Source organism: Scyliorhinus canicula, chromosome 15 (genome assembly GCF_902713615.1).
Source record: "Scyliorhinus canicula chromosome 15, sScyCan1.1, whole genome shotgun sequence".
Classification (NCBI taxonomy): domain Eukaryota; kingdom Metazoa; phylum Chordata; class Chondrichthyes; order Carcharhiniformes; family Scyliorhinidae; genus Scyliorhinus; species Scyliorhinus canicula.
The window spans coordinates 30,951,629-30,971,210 of NC_052160.1; the positions used below are offsets into that span (position 1 = coordinate 30,951,629).

A 19,582-nucleotide genomic window follows, 5' to 3' on the forward strand; every position below is an offset into this window, starting at 1 on the left:
CTGCCACCACCTCGGCCTAGGCAGCACTGGCTGCCCTATAGCTGAGTCTCCGGGACCCTTAGGGGAACAGGACATCCCTCCTGGCCTCCACTGCGGCCAGGAGCCTCCCCAGGTCAGCGTCACCGAATCCTAGGCTGGTCTCCTCGACACCATTGTTGCAAGCTGGCTGGGGTTGGCTGACCGAGTGCAGCTTAAGTGCTGTTTGGCCTTGTTAGCGGGGGGCTGGCGAGCACGGTCCTGGCGAATCAGCTGCCGAGCCTTCATTTGCGGCGAGAAGCCCTTGAGGCGTTATTAAGTGGGCCAATTAATGTTGAATAGCCTTACTGGACTGAGCGCTGGAAAGCTCTCGTGGCAATTCCCGTTCGCTATTGATGTTTTGGGCAGGCTGGGTCGATGTGGACTGCGTTTGATGCAGTATAGCGAGATACAGACTTCCAACACTTGATGAAATGCAACACGATTTTATTTAACATCTAACTATTTTACATGTTCAACTGTGGGTTGACACTATGCTGACTTGACTGGAGACCTGAGGCTAGCCTGACCAGACTTACTGACTAACACATGGTGTTTGCACTGGCTATGCTCACGAGCTCTGACTGTCTCAGAGGCTGGATCCCGAGAAACTGGGAAAACTGGTGCCCTCTGGCTTTATAGTGGTTGTGTCCTGTCTAGTGATTGGCTGCTGTGTTCTGTGTGCTTATGGGTAATCCTGTGTGTCAATCACTGCCTGTTTGCCCTCCATTATATACATGAATGTATATTATGACAGCTATGACACTTAGAATCGCACCCTCTATCTTGGCAAACTGTTTACAACTGTCATTAAGTACATATTGCCTCTACCTATGCCAGTGTTTTCAAACTTTTTTTCTGGGCACCCATTTTTAACAACCGGCCAACCTTCAGGACCCACACAGGCCGACCTTCGCGACCCACGCCGGGTGACCTTCTCGACCCACGCCGGCCGACCTTCACGACCCCGCATTTCCTCTTACTTTGTTTGCTGCTGGCAAAATGGAGGGATCACAATCATGCCCAAAGCACTTGATGTTGACGTTCGGGGGGCGGGGTCTGACCTGCTCTTTGACTCCCTTCAGGCAGGAAGATTACATAGAATTTTTAAAATAATCTTCTGCGTCTCCGATTGTGCAAATTCGGGCGCAACAGCCGTAGCAGCCGTATGTTAACAGTGCAGCTGTGACCGGCCGTCATAAAAGCTGTGACCATATTTTTAAAATGTGGCCGCACTGCGCATGCGTGCCCGCTTATCAGTGCGCATGCACAAAACCCTGCATTTTTTTATATGGTTGCAGCCTTTTTGAAGGCTGCTCGCAGCCGGCATTGTTAAAAGCTGGCTGCTGCGGCTGTTGCACCTGAATTTGCGCAATCGGGAGCGCCTCAACGGATGGCTCCGTGACCCTCCCGACACCCACCCGCGACTTACCCGCAGGTCGCAACCCCAACTTTGAAAATGCCTGCCCTATGCCTTCTGCCAAAATACAACACCTGACACTTCTTTGAAAAGGAAAAGCCAGTAAAGCTGGGAAATGACTGATACTGGTCTCAATTGTCTTGTATACCTTAAAATGGAATTCCAGTTCAGGCCAGTACCTGTAATTTCTAAGTTTTACTGTTTTTCCATCTGTCGCTTGTCTGCCCATGCTGCTGGTTTATTTGTGTTCTGTTACAGTTGATTGGTATGACTACTCCTCCAAGTCTAGTGTCACCGGCAAATTTTGAAATTTTAGTAGCCACCAACATTCAAAAATTAGCTCTTGGGAAAATCTCAAAAACAGCCCTCGTAAAACAAAAATTACTCTGACCATAGCCTGCCTGACTCGATTCCATGCACCTTAATGTACTTACATAACAAAAATCTATCAATCTTTACCTTGTATTCCAATATCCAAGTTAAAGCAGTACTTGTTAGCACTGACCCATTGGGGGACATTACTGTCTCCCATCCTCCAGTAAGAAAAATAACCACTTACCATGACTCGCTGTTTTTTGCCTTTTAGCCAAATATTTATCCAAGTTGACACCGACCCACGTTTTCCATGAGCCTCAGGTTTGTTAACCAACCATTTATGTGGTACTTTATCAAACACTTTCTTAAAATCCATACAGCCAACATGAATTGAATCCCCTTCATTAACCTTCTCTGTTACTTCATCAAAAAACTAAATTAGATTTGTCAAGCACAATCTGCCTTTTACAGATCTGTGCAGTCTCTTGTTAATTAACTCAAACCTTTCCAAGTGTCTGTAGATGTTTTCCCTGATTATTGTTTTCAAATCCTTACCTACTCTATACCTAATCCCTAGTGTGATTGATGGGATTGTGCAGAGGGATTTTGTTTCTAAGCCAGGCCGTAGATGCAATGAATGTGTGCGAGGGGACACTGTGGAGGAAAATTTACTCTGTAACCTATGCTTTAGCTGCTCTGGAATTGTTAGATGGCACAGCATTGAGGTGAAAGTACTCAATTTTCTATTAGGTTTAAAGTAATCAAAGCCCTCCCCAAAGAGAGATCATGATCTGCCCAGCTTGTCGGCAAACCTTAATTGATAACAACCTGAGTATAAAACACAAAAAATATCAAACAGATTACTGATTGCTCTCAACAGTTACTTCAGCCATTTCAAGGGTGATCAGAGGAGATTGACTCATAAAAGTACCAAAATTATGGTAAGATGGGATAGATAGAGAATGTTTGCCAAAATTCAGCAAAGGACTAATGCACTATACTTAACATCAATTTACCCTTTCAGTTGTGAGTTTGGAGAGTCGGGCCTTGCACTTATCAACGCTGGTGCGAGAGTCTGAGCAGCGTGTAAGTGAGTTAACCACACAGGTTCTGAATGAGACACCAAATACAAACTGCACAGACAAAGAGAAACAGCTAAAAACCTGGGAGTGGCATTACCGACTCTTCAAACGGATGAAAGCTGGCTTTGAACATGCACGTAAGTATTATGGCCAAAGAGCACAGGTATTGTTTGCTTTTGTTTTCTGTGTGATTTCTCACCCTGTATATCCATGTCCCACCCTTCCAGTGGCCTCCTTCAGCCAGACGAGCAGAGAAATCCAAGTCAAAAACCATTTTTGTGGGCAGGTCACTCAGTAGATGGCATATTTCATGCACAAATGGGGCAGCTATGCTGATCTCATAGATAATTTTGGAGATGAACAATCTCAATTTGGCAAAGCTACATGCGCATGAAGCTGAACGCTGGCGATGTAAGAGATGCAGACAGATTGGGCTGGCAAGATTCCTGGGTGTAGAATCTATGGACTCATCATTGGAAGTACATGGCTATGACAGATTGTCCAAAATGAAAATACCAGCTGTAACCAGGATAAAGAATGCTGTAATCATCCAGGATGGTTGCAGGTAGTATATGATGAAGACATACAGATAAGAAAGTCCCAGAACCAACTGCTGGTTTGTGCTGAATAATTGATTTCAGTCTGGTTGTTCACACAGAAAGTAACAGGCGATCTATAAGTGATTTGGGAAGGTTTTTGGAAAATGTCACTTAAGCGGTCACATCTGTTTGTGCTGAATGTAAAGGCAAGCCTTCAGTAAGATAAAAAGAAGCAGCTCAGCTACCATTTTAAGATGCGGAGCTGTTGCTTAGCAACGTAAAGATTGCAAGTCAAAGGCTGAGATTCCAGCTGCAGTAGGATATATGCCAGCCACTTCATCGCAGACAGAATCTCAATCACTTCATAACATAAAAACATGGCACTAAATTATCCCAAAAAATGACTAAGTGTCATTTTGGGTGGGAATCGCAGGGTGATTTCCGTCGGGTGTATGGGCACGATCCAGATCCCAATTCACCTACATTTAGTCAATTTTTTGGAGCTTGTGGAGATTCTCACTCATAAGTCCCACACTTCGATTTTTTCTGGCGTGAGGAACTAAAGATGCCGGCAAGACTGGCTCCTCAGAGATTGCAGGACCCTTTTTAAAGGATGCCCAGACCTCAAAGTTAAGTTAAAGAACTCCCCCCCCCCCCCCCCCCCCCCCACCACCCACGGGCATTAAGACCCCCGCAGACACAGCCCAGAGGTGCAACCTCCACCCCCATCACTAAGTATCCACATCACCCCTCCCCCATGCCACCCAGGCATGAGGGTGACCCGCCTGCACCCCCACCCATCCTCGGCAGCATTGGGGCATGGATCTCCACCCCCGAGTGAGCATACATTGCTATGAGGTCGCTGAGGCCCCTCCACCTTTAAGACCACCCCCCCCGTTCAAGCCCCTCCCCCACTTTTAGACCCCCTCATGCACCCAGTCAGGCTCCCCCCCTCATGTCCCCATTTCATACTCGCCTTTCATATCCCCCATCATACCACCCGTTCATACCCACCTAACATACCCCCTCCACACCCCCACCCTTCAGGCCTCCCACCTTCAAGCTGCCCTTTATGTACATCCTTCATGTTTCTCTTTTCATGGCCATGGCCTCCCTCAGACCCACCCCTAAGCAGTGCTCCTTGGCAACCTGGCAGGTGTCAGGTTGACACTTCCCAGGTGCCAGGGGCAGTGCCAGGGTGTCAGGTTGGCACTGCCATGGACCCAGATTGGCACTGCCCTGGTGCTGGGGATAGTGCCAGGGTACTGCCCTACCCTGCCCCCAACCACCTTGGTGGGGCTCCAATGCTCTCCAGCCCCCCGGTGGGGCCAGCGAATCCCAGGAACCGGGGGACTCTAACCTCGACCGGGTTGCGCATATTTGAATGAGTTTTGAGACTAATTTAATGAGTTTTGAGACTCATTTAAATGTGTTAGTCTGGTTTCCACCCAGTAAGGGTGAGAACTAGATCACATCAGGCACCATGGGTCGGGAGTATTGCGATCGGCCAACGCCCACCACAGAACTCCTTTTAGGGGCTCTCCCACCATTCACCACAAATAGTGGGGTTGGTGCCGGGAACAATGCAACTAGAGAAATGCGCTCTTGGAAACCCTGAAGTACAGAAGGGGCTACTTGGCCCTGTGCAAGCTGAAAAACGCTGTCTAACCAAATCCCACTTTCCAGTTCTTGCAGTTCTTGCCTTGTACATTATGGCATTTCAAGTGCACTGCTTATATGCAGAGGGCTCTTGCTTCTAGCACTCTAGCAGGCAGTGAGTTTCAAATGTCTAACATTCTTAGGATTAAAAAAATCAACTCAGCTCCTCTCTAACCCTCTGTCAATCACTTTAAATTGATGCCCCCAGGTTATTGATGCATAGCAGATGATAATAAAAACAAAAAAATGTGAAGTTATTAATATTGGTAACAAGAATGAAAAGTAGCAATATAAATTAAATGGTACACGTTTAATGGGGGTGCAGGGACAGAGAGTCTTGGAGTTATTTGTACTAAATTCCTTGATAGTAGCAGGACAAGTTGAGAAGCTGATAAAATAGATATATGATTCTTTGTTTTATTAATATGATTCTTTGTTTTATTAAGAGTCAGCGAGCACAAAAGTAAGGTTTGGCATCTGCTGGAGAATTATGGTTAATTCTGAGCACCACAGATTGAGAAGATGAGCAAGACCTCAGAGAAGATGCAATGATTGACTAGAATGATGGGCACGATTGACCGGCCTCATCATGCCCGACTTGGTGATATGACAAAGCTGTTCATTCTCGAGAGAAAGGCCACTCGTGAGATTGGCGATGCTTGAAACATCTTCTGTGATTCAATGGAATCTCAGGAGACATCGCACTCCAGATCTCTCCCTCGCTGGACGAGATCCAGATTAGCATATTTACGTGAGCTATTAGAGAGTCAACAGCTGCGCCTGGGAGACCTTGCCAGGGGGCCATTTAGCATTGATCCACACAAACGTGGATCAGACGTAACAGCACCTGGGCGGGAGGTCTCCCAGGCCATTTTGAGACACCTGGGTAGTCAGGCTCTGGGCAGGGCGGTATCCTGACACTCCCACTGGCACCTAGGTATTGTGGCACTGCCATCCTGGCACCTTGGCACTGCCATCATGAGCTGTCCCTGCCAGTGCCAAGGTGCCCAGGTGCCAAGTTGCATGTGTCCGGGGTTGGGCCTGAGGTACCTTGCCCATAAGAGGTAGGGTGAGGAGGGGGTTCAGGACCCTGTAAGGGGTACATTGGGTGCAATTGGGGGTTGTCTGGAGGCCAAGGTGGGGTAGCTTGGGGGGTGGGTGAAATATCTGGGCCGCCTTTAGAATTGGCGCACTGATCCACAAGTACTCTTCCTGCACTGACGAACTGAGCTGTTTTTGTCCCGTTGAATCACGCCCGATATCAAGGATGATGGACTTCAGTTACTTGGGGAAACTGATTATCCTCCCTAGAGCAGAGAAGGTTATGGGGAGATTTAATCGAGGTGGTCAAAATCATAAAGGATTTTGATGGAGTAAATAAGGAGAAACTGTTTCCAGGAGCAGAAAGGCTAATAACCAGAGGCGACAGATTTTAAATGATTGGCAAAAGAAGAGCTGACATGACGAAATAAAATTATGCGACGAGCTGGAGTTGTTATGGTCTGGAATTCACTGCCTGAAGGAGTGGAGGATGAAGATTCAATAACAATTTTCAAAAAATGCTTAAGCATTCAATAAATCCCTGAATGATTACATTTCCTAGACTATAAGGAAAGAGCAAGAGCAAGAGATTATTTCAAAGAGCCGGCACACGAATAATGGACTGACTGACCTTCTTCTGTGCTGTGTCATTCTAAGGTTCTAACCATTGTGCCATCTGCTGTGGAGCCACTTTCTACACTTCACTCCTGGTACTTGACTTTCCTGTTGAGAATTTTCTTGTATCTTATGCATTTTATAAGAAGATCGGGAATAAAGGAGAGATGTGAAATGAAATGTTAGGCAGCATTAGCAGTACACAGGACCAATCTGCCAAAACACACAGAAGAGAATATGTAAGCAGAGGTACACATGCCTGTATCTGGTAGAGGAACAGTGTCAGAGCAGATTTCAGATTACAGAGGAAATTTTTACCGTAAGATGCAACCAAACCTACAGCCCATTGACAGCACAGGTACTGCATTACCCTGGGGGAAAATCCTTCAGGGACTCTTGGCCACTGCTTTCGCTTCCTCTTGATAGTTATGTCATTGATCAGTTGCTTATCATCAGGCTCAAACCACCTGCATATTCTAACATGTTAATGTAGCAGAACCATCCAATGTATCCCTTCGTAGAACTCCCCCTTCTGCATCGGATAGTGCCTTTGAAAGCTAATGCTTAAAATTAAATTTCTGAACAATTGTTCTTGTCCTGGATACACAGGAGCTCCAGAAGCACCAACCCATGTGCAGTTATCTGTTGCCAGTAGTACCTCATTGCAAGTGACATTCCATGAACCTCTCAGTGTTAATTCTGCAGTCGTCACTAAGTATAAAGGTAAGGATCTGTGAAACATTTTATTTTAAAGTGTGCGGTTCAGTAATTTAAACTTTATGATTGATTATGTGTTCCACATTACCCATCCTTTTGGCTTCTCTCAGTGAGACTGAATGGAAGCAGATTGAACTGATCAAACTCATCTCACTAACGACATTTACAAATGGGAACCATCCATCCCATTTGTGCAGCATTGATTGAAACTCAGATCCGAGGAGGAAAGGGCATTATGCTAAGCTCTTGCTAATATAACAAAATCTTTGTCAAATTCACTGCCTGGTCTGGTGTAGTAGATTCTAGCTGAGGAACATTCTGATACATCATCAAATACAATCATAAATATCCAACGGAGAATTCCGCGAGGCACTGATGCTGTCGGGAGGAAGTCGCTGGAAGTCTCTCCTGGTATCGGTCTCACTGGCCACACTCTCCCTTAAGAGTCCGCACTTAGATTCACCTCCTGCACTCAGCTTGCTAGTGCAGGAAGAGATCTCTAGACCCCACTGTCGCCTCCGGACCCCCTCAACGCTCCAACTCACCAAATAGGGGGTCATCGAGGGCAGGACACCCTTGGGGCTCCGACAAGATGCCACCTTGGGGCCTTGGCACTGCCAGTCTGGCACCTTGGTTGTGCCCCTTCCAGCCTGGCAGTGCCACCTGAACAGCCTGGCATTGCTGGGTGGCACCTGGGTGGCACTGCCTGGGTGACACTGCCAGAGTGTCAGGCTGGCAGTGCTCTGGTGAGCAGGTGGCATCAAGCATGCGAGGATACCACTTTGTTGCAAGCCCGACCACCCAGAGGCCTCCAAACGCCTGGAAGACCCTGCAAAGTGCCAGTACACCTGGTCTACGTTTGTGGAAACCAGTGGTAAATGGCATCTGCTTGGGGTCTCCGAGGTGAGGCCGTTTGATCCCGGGCACTGGTGTTAATTCCGGCGTAGACATATTCAAGTTAGACTAATTACTCACTTGAATATGCAAATCTGGATCCCGACCTCAATGGATGGGTTCCAGATTGCAACGTCTCGCGAGGTCTAGTTAGATCTCGCGAGGCGTGACCAGGCCGATAAATCTCGCTGTGTTCCGAGTCCGGCGTGATGAGGCTGATAGACATTGCTTGCACTCTCTCTGACACACATGCACTCATTTTCACACATACACATACTCCCACATATACAAACAGTCTCCCTCTCACACATTCGCTCTCACACTTTCTCTCCCACAAACACACACTCTCTCACACACTCCCCTTCCCTCACACACACTCATTCATGCACACACTCTTTCCCTCTCACACCCTCTCTCACGCACACACACACACAGACAAACGCACACTTGTTCATTCTCACTCATGTATTCCCTCTCTCTCTCTCATACACACAGGTGAGAACCCTCACTTCAGAGGATCCTGCTCTGAGACCCCATCCCTGGACTCTGGTCCCACTATCAATCTGAACCCTGACCACCCTGGGCTCCGGTCCCGCTCTCGCATCAGGCTCCAATCCTGCTCTCGTTCTGGGATCCAGACTCTGCTCCGCCTTGGGTGTTGGAACTTGCCCTAGAACTTACCTTGGAAATTTAATTTCCCACTGTTTGCTGCTTCTCCGACCAAAGGCTAGTTTCGCCCTGTGTTTCTAAGAGATGGACCCACTGGTGAGCCTATCTGCAGCAAATGTAAAGAGAAACTACCCCGTGATGGGATGAGCAGTTTTACAGCAGTTTTCAAATCCAATGATGTTTGGTAGGTTGAGTCCAGAGGAGTTGGGGGCTGCATTCGGGCCCATGGGCCGCCAGTTGCACAGGCCTGTGGTAGAGAATAAAACATGAAAAGAAAGAACTTGCATTTAAATTGAATGTACCAATGTGCTGCTTCACCATAAATAGTTTTTGAAATGTTGTTACTGTTACTACTTCAGCTAATGCAAGAGCCAAGTTGTACACAAGACCACACAAACAGCATATGAAATGAATGAACATTTAAACTGTTTTGGCTGTGCGATAGTTGATCAGGAATATGAGAGAATTAATTCCTGTTTTTTAAATAAGGTCACAGGATCTTTTATGTTCACCTGGGGTTTCAGCTTAGTTTTATTATACGAAAGAAAGCATCTCTGGAGCACTCACCTCATAGATCAGTCAGAGGGATTTATTCACCAGCTAAACTGAGGCTTGAACCCATTTATCTTGAGGTATGACTGCATCCATCTATGGAAAGAGTAGAAAAGATCCAAGAACCTTGCAGTCAAAACTTAATGCTGTCCTTTTCGAGTTTTCACTGTAACGCTAGAATAACCTGCTTAAATCTATAATCAAGTATCTGGTGATGCTAGTTTCCCATTGGTTCACTGTATACAACCAATAACCATCCTCTTCAAGCAGATTCATTTCATTCTTTCTGCACCAATGCACCTGACATTTCTCTGTTAATTTCTATTTGCCACTACTTGGATTGAATTTTCCCGATCCCACCGAGTTAGGTTAGGAGACGGCATAGGAGCAAAGTTGTAACTTAGCACATCAGGTTAGCAACCCAATGCACTCCCACCTCTGAGTGATCTTGCCATTAATAAGCCAATTGTGGGAAAGGTGATGGTGTCACCAGGATCATATAGATGGAAGCAGGGCCCCTTGCTGAGGCTGGAGCCCGGATTTGAATTGGAGGCAACCAAATAGTGTCAGGCCAGAGGGACATGGGGGTTGCCATTGCACTTTCTATCTGGAACAGATCCACTGGAAGGCAATGGCCACAGCCCGATTCATTGTGTTCAGGGGCTCCCCCACCATAATGATGTAAAAGATTTAACTTTCTGCAATGGAGAGCGCTGGTCAAGAAAGAAATAGAACTGTTTTGAAATGCTGATGTTGTGAAATAACAGCTAGAAGTTGACCGTAATTCTCTGGCCACCAGGATTCTCTTTTCCCACTGGCAGTGCACCCGCACCCGTGCATTTCCCGGCGGCACAGTGCGGCTTCAATGGGAAATCCCATTGACAAGCAGAGGGAAGAGAGGAACATGCCGCCATGGAACTACGCATCGCCGAAAAACATTTGTCTGGGGGACCGAAGAATCCAGCCCCATATGTATGGCAGATCAGACCAGGAGGTACATTAGGATGACAGACAATCTAAGCCAAAGGAGCCAAGCAATTGCAGACACAGGGCAGGATGCAAATATTGTGGAGGACACCATAACCACATGCAGAAGAATTACCCAGTATAAGGAAAGCAATGCTTTAACTGCAAGAAGCAGAACCGTTTCACACACAAGTGCTTGGCCAGAAAAAAAAATCAAGCTGCACAAATGGCCACTTGAGAGATTTCAGCAGAGGAGTTTGATGAAGAACTATGCACAATACAACAGGTTGGTTCAGTCAAGCCCATAGGTGATAAATGGTTTGAGACGGTTACAATGAAAACCATAGGGGAGAAAGAATCAAGCAAACAGGAAGTGTCAGAAAAACACTCGTGCATCATGCAACATAATGACCTCCACAGATCTGTGCGATTGTAAGATTGAGGCTATATGATTGCCCAATAATCATACCGAGAGGATGATAGCCCAATGCAATGGCAAGAAGGATGATCTAGAGTTTCGGATCCAGACACAACAGCACTCATCTCAGTTGGAACAAGTCTAAAGCTTGAGCAGGTAACCCTGAACATGCCAACAAAGATAGGACAGCAAAAGACTCCAGAGACGGGGCAGAAAAAGACCCCAGAGTGAGAGTAACAAAAGACTCCGAAGAAAGGGAGAAAATATTCAAGTAAACCACAAGATGGTCACCGACCACCACAAGTGCAATGAAATACACAGGCCGACGGTAAATGCTCTATCGAAAAAAGTTCTCACATCAGAGCTGACTGGAACAGTCTGAAGGGTAAGATTCCATCGGAGTCTTTACCTTTGAAGAAGCACGATAAACTGAAGGCTTCAGTGAACCAGCTGTGCGAGATCTTACCAAACAAATTTCAGGGGAAATTTCAGGTACCAGGAAGAAAGAACGAACCACAATTCCATAGTTGGCAACTCAAAGCAGGTGTTGACAAAACTGAACCAGATGTACAGGTGCAACCACAGGCATTTGCACTCAACTAATAAAGCTGCTCCTTCATAACAATCGGCCAGTCAGGGAGAAGGGATCTCTCCATCTGTATTGAGTACAGAACTACCATCAATCCCAGAGCTCCACAAGTCCACAACAACTGCAATGGAATGACAACAGTCACCAAGACAACAAGAGCTATGGGGAAAATGCTCTCCGGACAAAGTACATCACCCAAAAGAACAGTCAACACACACACATTCCATTAAGAAACATGCACTATTTAAACTGTGTGCAATGCATGTGCGGAGACTGACTACTGAACCAAACAGTTGTTAATGCTTTTGAACAGTGGGTGTAGAGTGGATAACAGGATCATGAATGCAAATATGTCTTTTGTTCGTTTGGAAAAAGGGGATATTTGTATCTTTAGTTCAATATGAAAGGGGGGATGTTTGGGTTTTGAAATGTAAACAGTCTGATTGACACCTCAGGCTTTCTGTAGTAATGTAACCATGGCATGAGACTCTGGGTCTGGTGGCAGACTACTTAAGATTAGTTCAATAAAGTGTTATTGGTAGTTGTAATTGAGTCAGTCATGCAGAACTGTGCAAACAACCACCGTTAAAATGGTTAAACACAAAGTAGGAATTTCCCACCAAAATATAAGGAGTATCTTCAAGATGTTTCTCCTTTTTCTCCTCTTTGAAGGAAAATAGATTTGCACACCTTTTTCAAAGACTGTACTTTTAAAGTTGTGACCCTGCTTTTCAGTGTTCATTCTTTCTCTCTATTATCTTGCAGTTGAATGGAGCACTTCTCATAACTTCAGTTCAATAACAGGAGAGGCCTCACTGGAGGACATGAAAACTCTACTCTACACAATGACTGGCCTTGTCACAGTAAGTAGAACACAGACTGCTCATGTACCATGATGCAGCAAATTATATAATTAATGTCTCCATTTAATGCTGCTATGAGTTTTCTTAGTTATGGTCTCAATTTAAAATTATTGTGGTAACTGCCTGATTGCATCAATGAATCAAGATAAAGCTTTAACATCTATCAAACTTCAGGGTGGCACAGATGGTACAAGAAGCTTCATGAGAGCACACCATCTGAGTTCAGACCAACTTATTCTGTGATATGATGCATAGATTAGTGATTTACAACAAAATTATCATCAGCTCCTTGAGAGATGGAACCCAGTTGACATTTCTGACTTATCTGTTGCAGTTTAGATTTTCTCTTATCCTTCTGATTTAAGTTTCAGGGAAATAGCAGTTATTAGTAACAAGTAGATTCTCTTCTATGGCCTGTTTCTTTATACATGCCATGTGTGGATAGTGCCCAGGAACAGATAGCCACCAACCCACAGGGGCTGGTTTAGCTCACTCAGCTAAATCGCTGGCTTTTAAAGCAGACCAAGCAGGCCAGCAGCACGGTTCGATTCCCGTACCAGCCTCCCCGGACAGGCGCCGGAATGTGGCGACTAGGGGTTTTTCACAGTAACTTCATTGAAGCCTACTCGTGACAATAAGTGATTTTCATTTTCATTTCATTTTTCATTTTCATAATTGTTACATTGATCACTGGAGATCACACTGGATGCCTAACTTGTTCTCCTGATTCTCAAATGGTCAAAAATTATCACACCGTCAATTAATGTGACTGGGCCTGACCACAACCAATTGACAAAAAAGAGATTGTACCTCCTGACGCTGACTTAAAGGTGTCTTTGTGCATGTGCACTGATTTTCCTGTTGGGTTCGTTATATTGCGTGGATTTTCATGGGGTCGGGGAGACTCCGTGGAGGTGTAAAAATGGCGGCTGGGACATGATACCCAGATTCCCAACCCTTTTCCAGGTGTCTCCAATTTTCACCAGTGTAGGTTAAGGGTGGGTGTGAGCTGGTTCAGGTCGTGAGCCCTGCACTCTCGACCTGGCTGGCTCCATTGTGCGATAGGCGGGTCCTAGTCCTCCCCAATTCTGTTGGAGTCAGACCAGGACTCATGGTTCATGGCACCTTAGAGGTGTCATGAACCATAATCTATCTGTGGGAACCTTTTGAAAGGTAAGTTCAAAATGTTTTACCATGCCCCATGCAAAGCTATGCCCTTCCACAAACCCCTGATAGCCGCTCATATCCTCCATGCCAAGCTATGGCATTCCATGCCCACTGACCTACTATACATTCTATATGGACCTAATGAACCCTACATGGCAATAGGATGTGGCAAAAAGTGTTTTTAAAAATGGTCATTCATTCACAACTTTCTACTTTCTTAAAATAAAGTCCTTTCACTTTAGGCCAATAAAACCCCTGATCATCCAAACTTACGTAAATAAACAATGTGAAATTGACATAAGCAATGGATGCCTGGGCACACAGCAAAGAATGCATAATAAGGCATTATTGGTTTATTGTACATGCTTGGTTGAGAGACCAGGCATTCATTTGTGTGTTAAAAAAGTTGCGCCCCACAGGCATGGTGGTGCAGTGGTTAGCACTGCTGCCTCACGACGCCGAGAACACAGGTTCGATCCTGGCTGCAGGTCACTGTCCGTTTTGAGTTTGCACATTCTCCCCATATCTGCGTGGGCCTCACCCCAACCCAAAGATGTGCAGAGTAGGTGGATTGGCCACACTAAGTTGCCCCTTAATTGGACAAAAAAAAGAATTGGATAATCTAAACTTATTTTATAAAACAGTTGTGCCCCAGGGAAAACATTGCCTGCCTGATTAACAGCTCTGGCTCTCTGATCTCGTCTGTCAGTTGCACAATGTTTAGGTTTCAGTGCTTGCAATTGATACCTTAAATGGTCTCGACAATTAACAATTGTTTTGGGCTGTAGTGAAAGGAGTCTTTTGAAGAAAGTGGAAAGTAATGAATGAAATGAATGTGTGAAAGCTTTTTTAACACATCCACAGGGTCCATTGGTCCTATACAGAGTCTAGGTTGGGTGAGTAAGCATGCAAGTGCCATAACTTGGCATGGAGGGTATGAGGGGCCATGGAGAGGTGGGTGAGGGCATGAGGTGGCATGGATGGGAATGCAAAGTGTATGGTTTCTGAGGGGTAAGGGCAAGAGGGCCTTACCATTTTTATTATCATTTGGAAGAAGTCTTAGAGCACCGAGGAGTGTCATTTAAAGAGTCTGCCTTGGTATCCAGCAGGTAGCTGATTTAAGGTATCAAATGGTAGCTGCCTCCACACTCTTCCAGGGGTGGTGGGCCTGACTCCTATTCGCACCTGTCTCTCCCCAGAATGAGAATCCTGTGTTTATTGGCACTTTCTCCTGAGATGGGTGTGCTGAGCCAGAAAATTTCCAACTCCAGCCACCCATCCATAAGATGAAAATCTAATCCATTATGTTAATGTCAAAGGGGGTTCAAACCTATCTCAGTTCTTAATCAGCTCTAAACACAAAGTAAATCCTGAGACAATCAAATAGCAATCAGGGTGACATGTGGGGCAGTGGTTAGCACTGGGACTGCGGTGCTGATGGCCCGGGTTCGAATCCCAGCCCTGGGTCACTGTCCATGTGGAGTTTGCACATTATCCCCATGTCTGCATGGGTTTCACCCCTACAACCCAAAGATGTGCAGGTCAGGTGAATTGGCCATGCTAAATTGACCCTCAATTAGAAAACCAAATAATTGGGTACTCTAAATTTATTTTTAAAAATAAAAAAAATTCAGGAATCAGATGACAGATTTGATCAATTATTAAGGATTAATCAATACAGTACCACAAATGGTACAAAATACACTATTAAATGGTGGCATCCAGGTTTCTTCCCAGCCCACAAAAGGAAGTGCACCCACTCCAGTTGTGGCGACACCTCTGTAGCCAAAAAATAATCTGTTGTTATGAAATATTTTTCTGGGCAGCTATCATAGAATCAACGTCATCATGGACCCCAAAACAGGAATACCTACCGACATGTTGCCACTAAAAGAATACATGTTGATTCTATCTCCATTTATGTTGTTTCCACGATGGTCAGGAAAACTGGGTGTGTTTCATGGAACAGTGTGGAGGGAACTTGACTCAACAATTAACTCTTGTACTTGAAACAACATTTGATTGTAACACTGGGTACCTGAAATGGAAAATATTGCATTTCCAGAGGTTTTATCATGATGTTGATAAACACAAAATTCACAAGCAAACATTATTTATCAATGTCAAACTAGTTGTATTTGTGATCTGTGCAATATTGGTCAATTTGTTAAATAGCAACGCTAACATGATATAGAAAGGAATTTTACAAAATCCTATCTTTCTTGTCTTTCTCATAGGGGCTCCCTTACTACATCCGGGTATCTGCCTATAATATGAAAGGTTGGGGTCCACCTCAGGTTTCCACTCCCACATGTGCAACGCCATCCAGTAAGTACCACTTTGATTGAGCCGGCTCTTTGAGGAGGTAGAAGATGTGTGTGAACGTTGCGGGCGGAGAGTGGGGGGTGGGGGGGGGGGGGGGGGGGGGGGGGGGGGGAGAATCACGTTCATATGTTTTGGTCCTGTCCAAAGATTACTGGAAGGAGGTTTTTAGGGTAATCTCTAAAGTGGTGCACGTGAAACTGGACCCGGGCCCTCATGAGGCCATATTCGGGGTGTCGGACCAGCCAGGGCTGGAAACGGGTGCGGAGGCAGATATTGTAGCCTTCGCCTCGTTGATCGCCTGAAGGTGGATCCTGTTGGGATGGAGAGCAACCTCTGCACCTTGTGCCCGGGTATGGCGGGGGAACCTGTTGGAATTCTTAAGTCTTGAAAAGGTTAAGTTTTAACTGAGGGGAAGGATGGAGGGGTTCTACAATTCATGGGCGTAATTCATTATGCACTTTCAAGAATTCGATAACATCGAACATTATGCGGGGGGGGGGGAGGTTGGTAGGGAGGGTTGGGGGGAGGGGGACTGTATGTGTTAATGGTGACTCTGGGTGATTCCTGATTCATTTTTGTTGTTTCTTTATGTTAACATGTGGGCTGCTGTTGGGGGTTTGGTGGGAGGATGGGATTGCTGTTGATGTGGGGATTGACATTGTATTCGTTCCTGCTTGTTGATTTGTTGGTGGGTGTAAATTTGGGAGAAAAAAAGGAGAATAAAAATATATATTTTTTAAAAGTACCACTTGGAAAATTATTTGGTTGTTTTCACCTGTTGCTACGATAAGAACACAAATAAGGGATGTAGGTTGCCAGTGTAAAGATTGATCCCACAGTGGACTGACAGAATGAGAGACCATAGTCAAAATGTGCCTCTTTATCAGCACTTGATTTCAGGTAATATTACAGTGAGATGGAATCAAAAATGCCAAAGAACAAGGAATAACCATTCATTTGTAATCTTGTTCCTTCCACATCCCGTGTACACTGTCACAGACCCTGGCCAATTTAATCTCCCACAGCATAGAACATAGAACATACAGTGCAGAAGGAGGCCATTCGGCCTATCGAGTCTGCACAGACCCATTTAAGCTCTCACCTCCACCCTATCCACATAACCCAATAACCCCTCCTAACCTTTTTTGGTCACTAAGGACAATTTCCCATGGCCAATCCACCTAACCTGCATGTCTTTGGACTGTGGGAGGAAACCGGAGCACCCGGAGGAAATCCACGCAGACACGGGGAGAACGTGCAAACTCCGCACAGACAGTGACCCAAGTCGGTTTCCTTTATTTTACCTGTCAGTATCCTTTCATATCTCCTTTTTGCCGTCCTAATTTTGTTTTTGAGTGCAAGGATATAATTTTTCTAAAGATTTTCATCGATATCATAGTACACTCTTCTCCATAATAGACTCTACCTACCTATTTAATGTTCCAGAGCACAAATATCTCTACCCCATCACAGGCTCTGCTCACCCATTTAATCTTCCGCAGCCTGCTGTAACTCAAGAGAGCCAGACAGTGAGGGGGGAGGGTGATAAGACAAGAGTCATGGGACACATTAGTACCAAAGATATTGGTAAAGTGAGGGATGAAGCCCTGCATCAAGAATGTAGGGAGCTAGGCAGTAGACTAAAGAGCAGGACCTCAGAAATTGTAATGTCTGGATTAAACCCAGTGCCACGTGCTAGAAAGTACAGAAATAGGAAGATAGTGCAGATGAATGCGTGATTCATGAGCTGATACAGGAGGGAGGGGTTTAGATTCCTGTATCACTGAGATCATTTCTGAGGAAGGTGGGACTTGTACAAGCAGGACAGTCTGCATCTGAACCAAAATGGGACGACCATCTTTGCAGGTGGCTTTGCTAGTGCTGTTAGGAGGATTTAAACTAGTTCAGCAGGGGGAGGGGGCATAGAGTGTTTGTGCAATACGGACACATTCTCCTCTTTCTCTCAGTTCTTCTGTCCATTACTCCCTCCTCCTCCCATCTATTTCTATTCTGTATTCCTTTCCCATCCCTTATCCTCCTTTACATACATATTCTTTACTTCTCCATCCCTGTCCTTGCCTCTCCACACTTATTCTCCTCCCTTCTTCTTCACTCTTTTCTGAATGACTCACTCCCTCTCGCCAGTCTTATCGTCTCGTAATCTCTTTCCTTTCATTACATGATTCAAATTTAAATTTCATGAAAATCTTTAGAAAAGTTATATCCTTGCACTCAAAAACAAAATTAGGAGGGCAAAAAGGAGACATGAAAGGATACTGACAGGTAACATAAAGGAAAATCCTAAGTGATTTCACAAACATTAAGTGTAAAAGGATAACTAGGTAAAGAGTAGGGTCCATTAAGAATCGCAGTGGCAATTTGTGTGTTGAGCTGGAGGACATAGGTAGGGTTCTTTGTGCCAGTGTACACTGGTGAGAGGGGCAATGTGGGTATATAAATCAGGGAGAAGCATTGTCATAAAATTAAATACATTAACATAGTTAGAGAGGAAGTTCTGAGTGGTCTGGCAGGATTAAAAGTAGATAAATCTCCAGGGCCGGATGAAACACATCTTCGGCTGTTGAGTGAGGCAAGGGAGGAAATAACAGGGGTGCTGGCAACAATTTTGAATTCCTCTCTGGCCACAGGAGACATGCCAGAGGTCTGGAGCATAGCTAATGTCGTGCCATTATTCAAGAAGGGAGAAAGGTAAAAATTAGGAAACTACAGGCCAGTCAGTCAACCTCAGTGATAGGGAAACTATTGGAAGTAATTCTGAGTGACAGTATTAATCTTCATTTGGAGAAGAAGTGATTAATCAGGAATAGTCAGCATGGTTTTGTTAATGGGAGTTCGTGTCTGACCAACTTGATTGAATTTTTCAAAGAGGTGACCAGGGGTTTGTAGATGGGGGAAGTGTATTTGACGTAGTCTACTTGGACTTCAGCAAGGCTTTTGATAAGGCCTCACATGGGAAACTGATAGCATAGGTAAGAGCTCATGGGATCCAAGGAAATTTGGCAAAATTGCATTCCAGATATGGCTGAATGATAGGAAGCAGAGGCTGAAAGGCAAAGGGTCTTTTTCTGGCTGGAAGCATGTGTCCAGTGGGGGCCCGTGGGGGATAGTATTGGGGCCCTTGCTGTTTGTGGTTTATTTTAATGATTTGGACTTGAATGTAGGAGGGTAGATCAGTAAGTTCATGGATGATATGAAAATTGTTGGGATGGTAAATAGTGAGGATAGCCTTAGATTACAGGAGGATATAGATGGGCTGGTCAGGTGGGTTGATCTGTGGGAAATAGAATTAAAACCAGATAAATGTGAGGTGATGCACTTGGGCAGGACAAACAAGGCAAAAGGATACACAGAACAATACAGTACAGGAACAGGCCCTTCGGCCCTCCAAGCCTGTACTGGTCATGATATCAACCTTTGCTAAAACCGCAAAGAACAAAAACATGATGAACGGAAGGGTCTGGAAAACATTGAGGATCAGAGGGATCTTGGTGTGCATGTACACCAGTCCCTTAAGGTAGAAGGGCGGGTAGATAAAGTGGCTCAGATGGTATATGCTTTATTTGCCTTTTTTAGCGGAGGCATAGACTTTAAGAGCAGGGAGGTTATGCTGCAACTGTTTAAAACGTTGGTTAGGCCACAGCTAGGAAATTGTGTGCAGTTCTGGAATCCACATTATAATCAGGATGTGACAGCACTGGAAAGGGTGCAGAGGAAA

At 45.2% G+C, this 19,582-nt stretch overlaps 1 protein-coding gene across 3 annotated transcripts in view; it reads left to right on the forward strand.

Moving 5' to 3' along the window:
• The window catches only part of LOC119978398 (ankyrin repeat and fibronectin type-III domain-containing protein 1-like), a 1,132,713-nt gene that overhangs the window by 1,008,759 nt on the left and 104,372 nt on the right, over nt 1–19,582 (forward strand). For all 3 annotated transcript variants that reach the window (XM_038820019.1, XM_038820020.1, XM_038820021.1), the window contains 4 exons: nt 2,775–2,969; nt 7,296–7,409; nt 12,257–12,354; nt 15,759–15,849. In XM_038820019.1, coding sequence (XP_038675947.1) covers nt 2,775–2,969; nt 7,296–7,409; nt 12,257–12,354; nt 15,759–15,849 — 498 coding nt within the window. The remainder of the gene's footprint in view (nt 1–2,774; nt 2,970–7,295; nt 7,410–12,256; nt 12,355–15,758; nt 15,850–19,582) is intronic.